This window comes from Quercus robur, chromosome 1 (assembly GCF_932294415.1).
Source record: "Quercus robur chromosome 1, dhQueRobu3.1, whole genome shotgun sequence".
Classification (NCBI taxonomy): Eukaryota; Viridiplantae; Streptophyta; class Magnoliopsida; order Fagales; family Fagaceae; genus Quercus; species Quercus robur.
In genome coordinates, this window is record NC_065534.1 from 18,527,832 (window position 1) to 18,541,873 (window position 14,042).

Below are 14,042 nucleotides of genomic sequence, written 5' to 3' on the forward strand. Positions count from 1 at the left end.
TCTGTCTAACTAATCAGGGACAGAGCTAGGGTTCCAATTGAGGGGGGGGCTGAACTATTAAAAAAAAAGGGTAAATCTAAATTAGTATTCATTTAGTATTAACAAAATAATTGTTTCTTATTATGTTGCAATACAATAATCTATGTTTATTATCTCATTATATGTCGTGTAGTCTTCTAACAAAAAGAGTAATTAATTTTTCTAAGCACATAAGAAGATAAGAAAAAAAATCCAAAGATTAAAAAAAAAAAAAAAAAAAAAAAAAAAAAAAAAAAAAAAACATATGAAGAAGGCTATTTAGTAAGCCTATGAATGCCATAATATTTAATGCATATGAACACATATTACAAACTTGGGTAAAATATTAGTTAACAATCTTTAGTTTAGGAACTAAGTTAAATTTAAGGATTAAATTTGTCAATTTTGAACAATTTTAAATCTAGTTAGCATTAGCCTAAAAACTATCAATCTTATAAATTGTAAGGTAACCCCAATATGTTCTCCAAAATAAATAAAAATAAAAGCAAGCAAGGCAACCCCACAGCTAGTGATCCATGGCCCCCCATGGTCCATGAATACCTCCGTCCCTGTAACTAATAAAACTTTGTGTTATTTCTTTCCATATCATTTTTTTTTTTTTTTTCATGCATTTTTGCTTACTACTCCAACTAAAAAAAATGACTTTTTTTTTTTAAAACTCATTTTGTAGCTATTCCCATACATTACACGGATTAGCGACTAGTATTGTCTTAAAGAGAAAGCAACTAGTCAAGCGCTTCTTATAAGTTCTTGTAAGTTCTACGTAAACATTATAATATAGATGCATGCTTTCATTGTCCCAAAATAGATTTTTGTTTTATTCCATTTTTGGACTATCCTAACCTGGAATTTAAAAAATTTTGAAAGAGTATATCTCTTTAATTTTTTCTTATATTATATTTTTAGTTTAATTTATAAATTTTTCACATTTGACCCCATCTTTTTTCTAGTTTGAGCATATATAACTTTGTTTGTACATCTCAATATATCCTAATATATATATATATATATATATATACACACTAACCTCACCGCATGCGTTTTACGCGTACAATGAGATATTTAAGAAATCAAAAAGATGAATATGATTATTTTTTTTTCAAACAAATAAAAGGATAAACCGTGTATTCTTTTTTAACAAATATGCAGAAACTATAATTTATATTTTAAACGTGTATTTGAAATTAGTGTAGTGGGCCCTGCAATAATTATAAAAGTGATATAGAGAAAAGATTAGGATAAGGTTAGTATTTCTTTTTTAAAGTAGCAATAATTTGAATTCAAATAGAACATGTTTGTTTTACTTTTTTTTTTTTTTAAAGCATGTAAAAAAGGTGGGTAAGAGGTTTTTTTTTTTTTTTTTAAACTGGAGTTGTTTTATTTAGATGAAAAAGAAAAAGAAAAAAAAAAGCTAAATTTTAGGGAAAAATAAAAAGATCAACGTGAAGGAGGAAAATGAATTTAAAAAAATGGCTAAATTTTAGGGGAAAAAAATGAACGCAAAAGAAATTTTAGGGAAAAAAATGAGAAATTGTTTCAAACAAATAAAAAGGATAAACAAGTATTTCTTTTTTAACAGATAAGTTGCAATTTATTTTTTAAACGTGTAATTGAAAGTGGTGTAGTGAGCCTCTACAATAATCACACGTGTTTCGCATGTGCAATAAGACTTTTTTTGAGTTTAGTATCATAATTTTTCATTCATCTCAATTTGAGATGTTTCTTTCTTCTATCCAATTAAACCACATGTATAGTGATTTTTATTTAGGACATAGAAAATAGATTCTTTAAAATGAAAAAAAAAAAAAAAAGTACAAACAGATATGAAAAGAAAACAATTCAAATACCAACAGAAATAAATCATTAAAAAAAAGGGAGTACATTAAAAATCACCTTTTTTTTTAATAGTTCAAAAATAAAGAAGAAGAGATTTGAAAAAAACGAAAAACAAAAAACAAAAAACGTGAGATTAGAATTTAGAAGGAAAAAAAAAAGTTTAAGTCTTGATAAAGTGGAAAAAAAGGAGAAGAAAAAAAATGTGAAAACATTAAACTTATTGGTCATATTTTATAGCCAAAAAAAAAACTTGTGTCTTTATTTTTTATATATAATATTTATTTTGAGAATCTAATTTATAAATAAATAAAGCAATTTGAAAATCAATAGAAGAGTGATCCTATTTTTTAGGCAATATTTTAGTGCGAGTTAGAGTTGTATTTTTATCAGATTATCCTTTAATTTTGTCTCTACTTAAATATAGGGATGTTAGCGCATTTTTTATCCAAAAAAAAAATGAGGATCCCAAATAAGGAAAGCCTCTTAAATAGTAGTATAATTAAAAATAGAGAGATGCTACGTCCACAACATTTTTACAACAAATCATAAGTGATTAGTTGTTATTGGTTCAAATTTGAACCTAACACTAAGATTACTCTTTTGTCTCAACAATAACAACCAGTAACAATCTGTCACTTAGGATTTGTTGTAAAAGTATTGTGAAAATGTTGAAGACATATCATTTCTCTTAAAAGTAATATAGAGAAAATAATGGGATAGGGATAAGTATTTCTTTTTTAAATGAAAGTAATTTGAATTTAAATATAACATGTTTGTTTTAATTTAAAAAAACATATAAAAAAAGGTGGGCAAGAGGTTTTTTTTTTTTTTTAACTAGAGGTGTTTTATTTGAATGAAAAAGAAAGAAAAAAAATTCTAAATTTTAGGGAAAATAAAAAGATCAATGGAAGGGAAAAATGAATTAAAAAAATGAACTTGAAAGAAATTTTAGGAAAAAAAAGAGATGAACATGAAAAAAAAAAGCCTAAATTTTAAGATTTCTCTTTTTGAACGTGTGTTTTAAATTTGGTATTTGACATTGTTATCCCTATTTATAAATGAAGTCATTGTTTATTGATGAGAATCTTTTTTGAATAAAATTAAATTCTAGTTCAAGAAAAGGAATTGGTGTGACGTTATTAACCATATTCCTAAAATATTTGTAAAAGAAGTTGTAGGGCTGGGAAGCTTATGATCCGGCCCACGCTCTATCCAGGCTCAGGGCCCGTGCCGAGGAAGTAGTGTGCCGAGGACGAGTGATCAAAGGCCGAGGGGTTAAGGGGAACAGCTGAGGACGACCATGTCCTCGGCACTCCAAGGCTTTGATAAGAAGAGCAACGTCTTAGTGAAGGCCATCCCCAAATAGTCCCCTGAAGGGGATGTGAGTGGAATAGGGCCCATATGGAGGTACGGTGCAAAATAGGTTCAAAGAAAATACGTCCCCTTCGCATTAAATGCACCGGCCAACGTCCTAATCATGTTAATGAGAAAAGACGCTTGGACGGTGTAACTTCGATCCTCGCAACTAAACAGAAAAGTAAGAGGCGACAGCTGATGGGATAGGTACAGAAGTAAGACCTGCCTGACCAACAAGTGGAGGGCTAGGATCAACCAAGAAGGACTATATAATGTAAAAGTTAGTGCGCCAGGAAGGAGGCTGGGAAAGATGGCCAAAAACCAGAACCTCCCAGCCCGCCTCCAGGAGAAAGACTCCTAGGGCGAAGACGACTTAACCATGTATGGATATCACGAAAAACCCACTGCCTGGTGACCAAGGCCTAGCCTTTTAAACCCATGCTCTACAAATGATGTTGTTTGGGCCTTTTTACGTGCGAACCCAACATTGTTACGGTTCGTTACAAATCGTGTCCTTACAGAAGTTATTAGATACTGGAGTGTATTTTTTACCTTAAAAAAATATCAGATTAAGGAGGAAAATCCTCTTATAAATAGAAGGGATAATTACAGTAAACCCACCTGAGGTTTGGCCCGATTACACTTTACCTACCCGTGGTTTAAAACTTATCACTTTGCCCACCTGTACATCAATCCATTACCCTCCCATTACCCACCTCACCCTCAGACGTTAGAAAAACACCCTTCTATGCCAAATTAGAATATTACACAGATCAAACAACACGAACTCGCTCTCTTTTCCCCACGAGCCCTACAAACGCGAAAAATCCATTCTGCATCTGAGGTTTTGATTTTTCTGCCAGTGTAAAACCTAGACGAGCAACGGGTTGTTCGAGTGACTAAAATCCTGGTAAGAAATCAGTCACTCTTTGGGTTTTTACTTTGGGCTTGCGGTTGTTTTATTTTTTTGTGAGTAATCAATGAATGGTCAATTTTACATGTAATGGAATGAGAATATTGGTTGTGTTTGTTGATATTTATGAAAATTGTGACCACCTGTTCTTTGGATTTGTGTTTGTTTATGGGCATTTTTGTCTGTGGGCACTTTGTCTATCGTGGTCATTGTGTCTCACAGTGGACCCAAGTTTCTATTGGGTTGAAATTTTTAGTGTTTGCATGTGCTATTTAGTAAAACAGAATCAAAATCAAAAGAAAAGTAGAAAATGTGGTCCCTCTGTGTGCGTTGCATCCCAAAAGCAAAACTGAAACATGCAACTGTTTACTCTTTTGCCTCTTTTGTTGTTTACAATTCTTTAATTGTTGATTGTATACGTGTCAACTTGTAATTTGTTATTACAGATGGATGTTGAAGTGAAATTGGAGGTACATTATGGGGGTGCTTTTGTGTGGAACCCTAGTTTAGAGTACTTTGGTGGGAAAGTTGAAATAGTGTATAGGGATGCTGATTTGCTTGGTTATTTTGAAATAAAAGGTATATGTGAGGAATTGGGGATTGATGAACCGTGGAGGGTTCATTATTTAGGTCCTGGGGGCAACTTGGAGCAAGACTTAAGGCTCATAGAAGATGATCAAGATGTGGAACCCTAGTGAGGGAGGGCCAAGAGACACCATCATACTGTATGTGGAGAGTGGTAATGCTCCACTTGCAGTTGAAGTTCCTGATGGTGCAGGGGTTGGTGTAAGAGCTGGTGCAGGGGCTGCTATAGGGGGTGCAGGGGCTGGTGTAGGGGGTGGTGTAGGAGCTGCTACAGGGGGTGATGATGTGGAGGAGGAGTTTGATTGGTTGAATGAAGGCCTGGAAGGAGAAGACTTTGCTGATGACATTTTTGGTGAGTCTTCTCCACCTCACACAGTGCCAGATGAGCCTAACACTGTTCCAACCACTGATACACCTCATCCAAACACTGATACACCTCAGCCAAACACAGATGCACCTGGCCCAATCAATGTTCCTCCTCCAAACATAGATTTAGATGAAGAGTGGGCTGAACCAACTTTAGAGGATGATATGGCAAGTGTGGATAGTTCTAATGATGAGCAGGGGCCTGGCAATTTGGAGTTCAATGAGAGGACTGATATGGAAAATGTTAGGTTGGCAAAAGGGATGAAGTTCCCAAACTCCCAGGTGTTTAGGAAGGCTTTGAGGGAGTATGTGATTCAGAATCACATTGATGTCAAGTGGAAGTTGAATGAGAAGAAGAAGATTTCTGTACATTGTAAGAACAATTGTGGATGGAGGTGTTATGCCTCAATGGTGACTGGAGAGTGCACATTTGAGATCAAGACACTTTATCCTGAGTGTACCTGCCCCCTATCATTTAAAAATGGGCAAGTTACATCAGCCTATGTGGCAAAGAGGTATTTGGAGGATTTTGGTAAGAATCCTAATTGGGAGGCCTCAGGTATTAAGCACCATGTGATGCAGAATATTTCAGTTGATTTAAGTCTTAGTCAGGTGTATAGATCAAGAAAGGCAGCTAGGGGGCTGATTACTGGGGATGAAGAGGCTCAGTATGGCCTACTTAGAGATTATGCAGAAATGATATTAAGGACAGATGTAGGAAGTAGGGTGATTCTGCAAACAGAGATGGAAAATGAGAATGCAGAGCCCAAGTTTAAAAGGATGTACATTAGGTACAATGCTCAGAAGGTTGGCTTTCTAGGTGGTTGTAGACCCTTTGTTGGGCTGGATGGCTGCCACTTGAAGGGTAGGTTTGGTGGGCAATTATTGTCTGCCACTGCCAAGGATGGAAATGACAATATATTCCCAGTGGCAATGGCTGTGGTTGAGCAAGAGAACAAGGATAGCTGGACCTGGTTCTTGGAGCAGTTTGCTGATGACATTGGCAGGCCAGATGAGCTCAATCTGGTATTCATCAGTGACAGGCAGAAGGTATTATCATCTAGCTCATGTTCATGACTTCATTACATGCTTACCTTTTTACTAGTTTATATTGCTAACATTGAATGCTTACTTGATTGCAGGACCTTTTACCTGCAATGGAGACTCTATTCCCAACTGTGGAGCACAGGTATTGTGTGAAGCACATATACAACAACTTCAAGGTTAACCACAAGGGCATGGAGTTGAAGAGTGTACTGTGGAGGTGTGCTGGCACAACATCAGCCAGGGAATTTGAGAGAGGGATGGACCATCTTAAGAGTTTGAATGAAGAAGCTTGGCAGTACCTGGTTGATATAGAGCCTGCACAGTGGACCAGATCCCACTTTTCTTCAAGAGTTTTGACAGATTGTATGGTAAACAATCTGAGTGAGAGTTTTAACTCTATGATTGTGAAGGCTAGAGACAAGCCCATCTTATCAATGCTGGAGTGGATCAAAGTTAGGCTTATGAGCAGGCTGTATATAAAGAAGGCTGGCATAGAAAAGTATGATGGCAATTTGTGTCCAAGCATACAAAAGAAGTTGGAGCAGTTAAAATTAGAGTGTAAGAGTTTCAGTGCAGTTCCTTCTGGGAGGTTTGTGTATGAGGTTGACAATGGGAGGGAAAGGCATGTGGTGGACTTGGTAAATAGGACATGTAGTTGTAGAGTATGGGACTTGACAGGAATCCCTTGCAAGCATGGAGTTGCAGCTATTTTTGTGAATCGTGAGAAACCAGAAGACTACACCCATCCATGCTACTACAAGGATGCTTATGTGGAGACATACAAGACACCCATACCTCCCATGCCTGGCCAGTCTGAGTGGATGTCAAGTGGCTAACCCAAGCCTGTTGCACCTACTGTCTATAAGCCACCAGGCAGGCCACCCATGAAGAGGAAGAGAGATGCTGATGAGCCGAACCCTTATAAGGTGTCTAGAGGAAACAGGCCAGTGAGGTGTGGAAGGTGTCAACAGGAAGGGCACAATGCAAGGGGATGCAAGGCCAATGTCACTGGTGAGACAGCATGGGAGAGGAGGCAGAGATTGCAGAAAGGGAAATCTGTATGTTTTTACAAAAAAAATTTATTCAAATGCAAAATTCCAATAACTGACACTGTAAAAACATGCTCATATTTGGTTGAAGGGAAGTGGAAGGCCTTCTACACAGAGGCAAGGATCCCAGGCCCCATCTTCATCACAGACCCAATCCTCAGCTCAGCCCCCACCAACACATCAGCCTTACATTATGGCCTCATCCAACCAGGCAGCAGGGTCACAGCCACAAGCTCCAGCTCCACAGCCACAAGCTCCATGGTCACAGAACCCAAGTCAATGGTACTCTTCAGACTTTAGGTACACAGTTAGAGGAGCTCCTTGGTTCTCTTCAAGCCAGCCAACACCACACACTCCTGCAGAAACATGGGACAGTAGACCACAATCATCACAGGTACTGTAGTGTTAGGTTTGATGTTTTATTCATAAAACTGTGAAGCTGGTAGCTAACATGTGAATCCTTGTACTTTGTAGCCTACAAGACCACCTGCTACCAGAGGAGCTGCTTTGAGAGGAAGAGGTGATGCAGCTAGAGCTCAAAAATGTAGAACAAAAGGTGGAAAGGCCAGCTGTGGTGTGAGAGGCAGGGGCAGGGGCAGGGGCAGTAAATGAAGACTAAGTCAAGACACTTTTGTTGCTATGTATTAGGGTTATGTAGTGTTAGGGTTAGGCAGGGCAAACAATGGCAGGGCAGACAATGGCAAGTCACTTTTGTTGCTATGTATTAGGGTTATGTAGTGTTAGGGTTTTATGTAGTGTTAGGGTTAGGCAGGGCAGACAATGGCAGGGCAGACAATGGCAAGTCACTTTTTGATATAGCTGTTCAAACACTTTTTGTATTTTTGTAAGTTTTGTAAACATTGGGCAGCTGCAACTGTTTTGGTTGTTGTACCAAATGCCTTATATTTACTGGTAGTTGATGAAAGACTATTCAATGCCACCTTCAAATATGTATACAATTTCCCAACTTAATGACAGGTGTTCAGAATTATTGTTCTGATTATTGCAGTTTGTCATATGCGTTATTATTATATGAGTTTGTTTATGTGTGCAGGGTGTATGTGTTGAATAGCAGGTGTATGTGTTGAATTTGTTGTCTTTTCTTGCAAGTTGACAGATTGTCATGCACTTTAAATTCACTTTCAACACAATTGTCTTCACACAATGCACTTTATGCACAAACCAACACAGCTCACAACATCCAACAAAACACCAACACCAACAGCTCACAACTCACAAGTAGCCAATTCACTTTAAACAAAAATACCAACAGCATCTAACATAAATAACACTTTATCTTAAAAAGGCTTATATTATTAAGTGGCTTCAAGCTTATATTACATAGTTCTCATTCTCAAAAAATTCTTTCATAGTTCTATTACAATACAATTGAGGACCAGCTTATATTACAACCCATCAGGCAGACTCAATCTCATCATTCCAACATTTTCACTTGAGCCAAAACATGAAAACAACATAACCAAAACAAAAAAAAAAAAAAAAAAAAAACCATGACAGAATTAGTGCAATTCTGCACTTTCTCTCTTGCTTTAAAGCTCTCACTGCTCTCCTTGGCTTGAACAGTTGAACAGAGGAAGCTCGAAACTTTCTCTCCCTCTCAATAGCTTTTGCTGCCCTGCCTTGAGCAATTTATGCCATTTGGGTAGCTTCTGCTGCTGCCTGGGTAGCTTCTGCTGCTGCTTGGGTAGCTTCTTTTTCCCTTTCACATGCAAGTTGCAGCTCACTCCGCAGTAAATCCAGCTTTTGTTGCACCAAATGGGCAGCTTCATTCCCACGCACACAAGTGGGATTATCAATCCATCTAATGAAAGGGCACTTGGGACCAATCTGTTCATAAATTGAATTGAACACATCACATTCCAATCTCATGTGAATCAGCTAGATTAAGTAAAAAGTATACTTACCTTATATCGGCTACAACCCAGAAACCTTCTCCCAAAATTATCCACTGTCAGACTTGTTCTCAGCACACAAGTCTCATATGTACACAAATGCCCACATGAACCTGAGTAATTTCCACTCGAAGAAGACATCGATTATCAACTCCCTGTGAATCAACGCTATCATCAAAACTTGAAACCCCAGCTCAGAACCATAAGGCAGAAATGTCGTACCTGGTGATGATCTATCTTCGAATATTCAACGACTCAAGACAACCCAAAGTCAGAACCTCACCCTCACACGAAAGCACGTTCAGAAAAATCAAAACCTCAGATGCAGAATGGATTTTTCGCGTTTGTAGGGCTCGTGGGGAAAAGAGAGTGTGAGTTCGTGTTGTTTGATCCGTGTAATATTCTAATTTGGCATAAAAGGGTGTTTTTCTAACGTCTGAGGGTGAGGTGGGTAACGGGGGGATAACGGATTGATGTACAAGTGGGCAAAGTGATAAGTTTTAAACCACGGGTAGGTAAAGTGTAATCGGGCCAAACCTCAGGTGGGTTTACTGTAATTATCCCTAAATAGAATAGATATATTTAAAGTTAAAATCGAAATAAAATCCAATTGGATTTCAATTATGGTCTAATTTTGTGTCATGTGTCAATTTAATTTCTTAATTCATTTGTTGCGGTATTTCTTAAAAATTGCAAAAATCAAGAAGTCCATTTTTTTTATTTTTTAATGAAAGCAGTGGATTTGTCATATCTAATTTTGTTTAAATATGCTAAGTGGTATTATAGTTTAGAGTTCAAACACTTAGGACATGTTGGTACACTATAATGGTGATTGCGTGGAAATAAGAATAAGTATTACAAGTAATACAAAATGTTATAATTGAAGAAATATTACTATTCAATTTTCTGTTGACAACGTAGGAATAAAAATCTGTATTTAATTGGTAGAATGAAAGCATGTTTAAACCAAATTTCCTATAATGCCCATATTTATAAAATTAACATCTTATTCTTCCTATCATGATTCATAAAATAAAAAATAAATAAATAAAAGAAAAAGAAAAAAGAAGGTGATATTATAATACCAATATCACTATAACTTGTGGGTTTCAGTTAGCTCAACTGGTAAAATTTCTGATGGTTGAATTAGAGATCTGAGGTTCAATCGCCGCCTACACTAAAAATTGATTGGTGTCTTGGTCTAATGATAAAGAGCTATCATCATAAACGGACGCTATAAGTTAAAATTCTCTCAAAAAAATATCACCGTAACTCATCGTGATTTTTAAAATTTATTATAATGTCAATATCATTGAAGCATAAGATGGGGCAATAGGTTCAAGCACCTCAAATGTGCTCAAATTTTGAGACTTACTATCATGGCTAGTAGCAGGAACAAAGCATACAAAATCGATTGCAAAAATTGCTGTCAAATATTACTAGAGTAGTAGAAAATATGGAAATCTAAAAACCTTATTCGTGTATAGCAAAAAAAATATGGACCACAGCAAGCAGTAGAATTAGAAAGGGGGCAAAGAAGAAGAAGCTGCTGCTACATGAGGGATAGTGACAACTAAAAGGGGGGGGGGGGTGAAATTAAGTTTTTTAAGGGTTAAGGAATAAGGAATAGGGATTCATAACTTTAAATAAGGAATAGTTACTCCACATTTTAATAAAAAACACAACCAAACAACTTAATAAATATACCATATGAATGACCATTACATTACAATATTTATTACAGTCTACTAAACGTAACCCTAAAACATTTCATAAATCTAAGCGTGTTTGTAAAATCCAGAGATGAGTTAGTATTTCTTTTTCTTTTTCTTTGCAACACTCTACATGAGTATCATATTGTTTGTGGACCCTAAGCAAAAGCGTGACAATGAAATCTATATTTTTTTAGAAGCCATTGATGATTTAAGAGCTTATACATGCAAGTGCATATGATAATGAGGAAGTTGCTGCTAGAGCTTTTTATGATCTGGCTGCCTTAAAATACTGGGATGCTAGCACTCGCATTAATTTCTCTATGAGTTTTAATTACTTTGCAACATAAAATATAACTTCTATGTTCCATCTTTTTATTATTTTTCGTCATTTCCTTATCGATATTTTTTTTTTCTCTTAATTTTACAGTTTTCATTTTTATGCATGCAATTCGTCTTTATCTATTTCTTACCTTCTTATTTTTATGCATGTACTACATTTTTATCTATTTATTTCTTACCTTCACAATCTTTTTGGCTTAGATAAAGTATTTATCTATTCCTTCTAAAAAAATGTATTAATCTGCTACAAGTGTCTTTGCTGTACGGTTCTTGAATGAATTGACTATTAGGGACCCCTCATTCATTAGGATATATATATCCTGAGAATATTAGTTTTTATTAGATCTAATAGGTTACAACTAATCGTGCTCTCATGCTTTCCTTTTTAATGTTAAAGCAGATGTCTATCTTACAAGATTCTTTTAATGGTTTGCCTTTATTTATTTTAAATTAATGCCTAACACGTTAAATTGAGACCTCATAAACGAGGCACTCCATGGACCTATATTGATTATTTTTTTCTCTCATTTTAATGGATATATATATTGATATTTTTATAGGAAAGAAGAATTTCAATTGTAGAGCTTTTGTAATAAATAACTTTAGCAATAATACTTCCTCAAAAAAAAAAAAAACTTTAGCAATAATAGAATGCACAAATTTTGACTACAAACTAATTTATAGCCAATAGTTACAACTTACAACTTCACTTTGTATCTTTTTATTAGATGTGAATTTTTTGAAAATTTTATAATTGTATTAATTTTCTTATTATATCCTCATGCTTACAAAATTTCCATAAGATTTTTTTTTTAGAAACTTTTTTTTTTTTTGAACAATTTCTAATAGATTGAATATCAATAAATATGTTATCAATTAAATGTTTAAATTTCAAGTTTTTATAATTTAAAAATATGCATAAAAAATAATATTATGAATCAAATAGTAAATAACATTCGATTGACACAAATTTTAACATACATGTTAAGAATATAGAATATGCAATCAAACAATTAAATTTTCAATAGCTTGGTTATAGCCAAACTTTGTCCTAATAGAATATAAGAAAGAGTTTTGATTTTTAAAGTATTTTTTTGGAAAAATACAATAATAACTTTAAGATGTTACTCCCATTTTTTAAGTAAATTGATAAAGAGATTTTAAATATAAGAAATACGTCAATAACAAATAATAAGATAATAAAAGTTCTATTTTCGTACTTAAACCCAATTAGCTTATTATTATTAGTAGCCTTCAATCTCCCTCAAAATGGAAAATGGGTAAGCATTGAAAATATATGTTCTTATTGTCTTTTCCAGATATGAGGCTCACCCATCCTAATGGCTTGAGCAATTAAAAACTTAAGAGCGTGGAAAATGTTTACACCACTTTTTCATTGAAACTGATTTGCGTCCGGGGAAAAAAAATATGATGTTGCACTTCACCAATACTGCAAATGGGGCAACTTTCTTACCTCATCAAAAGTTGCAAAGTCCATTCCCTTTTCAAGTGACAAGTTACCAGAAATTCTAAATCACTTTTCGGTAAAAGAAGAATCTGTGGAAGCAAAGGTGATAGAAAGCACAATTGAGATGTGTGAGACACGAGGCACTGCAGGAGAATCATTAGTAGATTTTAGTATTTCAAGGCTGGGAAAAAAATGTTCAAGTACTTTCAACCCAAGTGCCAAAAGAAACTAGGAAGCAAGAATATCGCATTACAAGAATTAATGTAAACAAGGGGCAATGTCATCAGCAAAACTATGTGTATACTGTTTTCTTCCGCCAGACACAGGGACTTACATGGTCCATTGGTGTCCTCTGATGGGAGTATAGGACCAAAGTTAATGCAATAGCTATTTGCCACACTGATACATTAATTAGTTTTTTGAAACGCTTTTAAGGTGCTCAAATATAAGCCAAGAGTAGCTGTCCCTATATGTGCCACTTTCTTGCTAGTGATACCCTTCTCTAGGGTCCTAACTAGATGTATGAAGAAAGACTCTAGACCATACTTCTCGTATTTATATTTTATAGTGTGTATTATATTTTTCTTTTCTTTTTTTGAGAAAATGTAGGGACAAAATGGGCTTCTGCCCTTTTTGGGCAAATTAATTAGCCTTTTACCATTTTTCCTAAGCTAAATAAGGAAATGCCCCTCTTTTGAAAATCGAGTTAAAAAAAAAATTCTAGAGCCCTATAGTGACGTTTTTAAGGACTTATAGTGACATTTTAAGAACCTATAGTGACGTTTTATAACTTAATATTCATAAAATCGAGTTAAAGGCAATAAAATTGCCTATAACTTGATTTCATGGATATCAAATTACAAAATGCCACTATAGGTTTTTATAAACGTCGCTATAGGTCCTTGAAAACGTTACTATAGGACTTAAATCGATTTTGAAAAACTCGATTTTCAAAAGAGGGGTATATCCCTATTTAGTTTGGGAAGAAGGGCAAAAGGCTAATTAATTTGCCCGAAAAGGGCAGAAGCCCATTTTGTCCGAAAATGTAGTGTGTATTATATAATTGTCTGGATGGGTCCCAATAAATAAATGAAAAGTATGCTATAATTAGCATCATGTATAAAACCTCCCTGGTATATGCATGTTTGTAATTAATGTTTGCAAGTCTAATTGTGATACTATCAGTTGAATTAACATCTTATTAGAGCCAAGTAGCCAACCTTATATGCTTCTTCAGTTTTAATTGCATACAAATTTTGGCATTGTCAATTAGGTGCTTTATTTGAGGTCATATGATCTAATGCACAAAGCTCCCAATAATTAAACTTATCTTTTTTTTTCTCTATTTTTTTAGAGAATTTAATTACCAAACTTGAACATGCAATACATCACTTTGAGAGGAACGCAATTAAGGTG

The 14,042-nt window shown here is 34.9% G+C and overlaps 1 protein-coding gene across 1 annotated transcript; it reads left to right on the forward strand.

The window, feature by feature from the left end:
- The first annotated feature begins 4,825 nt into the window (after positions 1 to 4,825).
- LOC126727424 (uncharacterized) lies at positions 4,826 to 7,742 on the forward strand. The gene is made up of 4 exons (XM_050433130.1): positions 4,826 to 6,145; positions 6,238 to 7,200; positions 7,283 to 7,585; positions 7,666 to 7,742. Exons 1-2 carry the CDS (start codon positions 4,826 to 4,828, stop codon positions 6,976 to 6,978), a joined length of 2,061 nt encoding a protein of 686 aa, XP_050289087.1. The 3' UTR covers positions 6,979 to 7,200; positions 7,283 to 7,585; positions 7,666 to 7,742.
- The last annotated feature ends 6,300 nt before the right edge of the window (positions 7,743 to 14,042 follow it).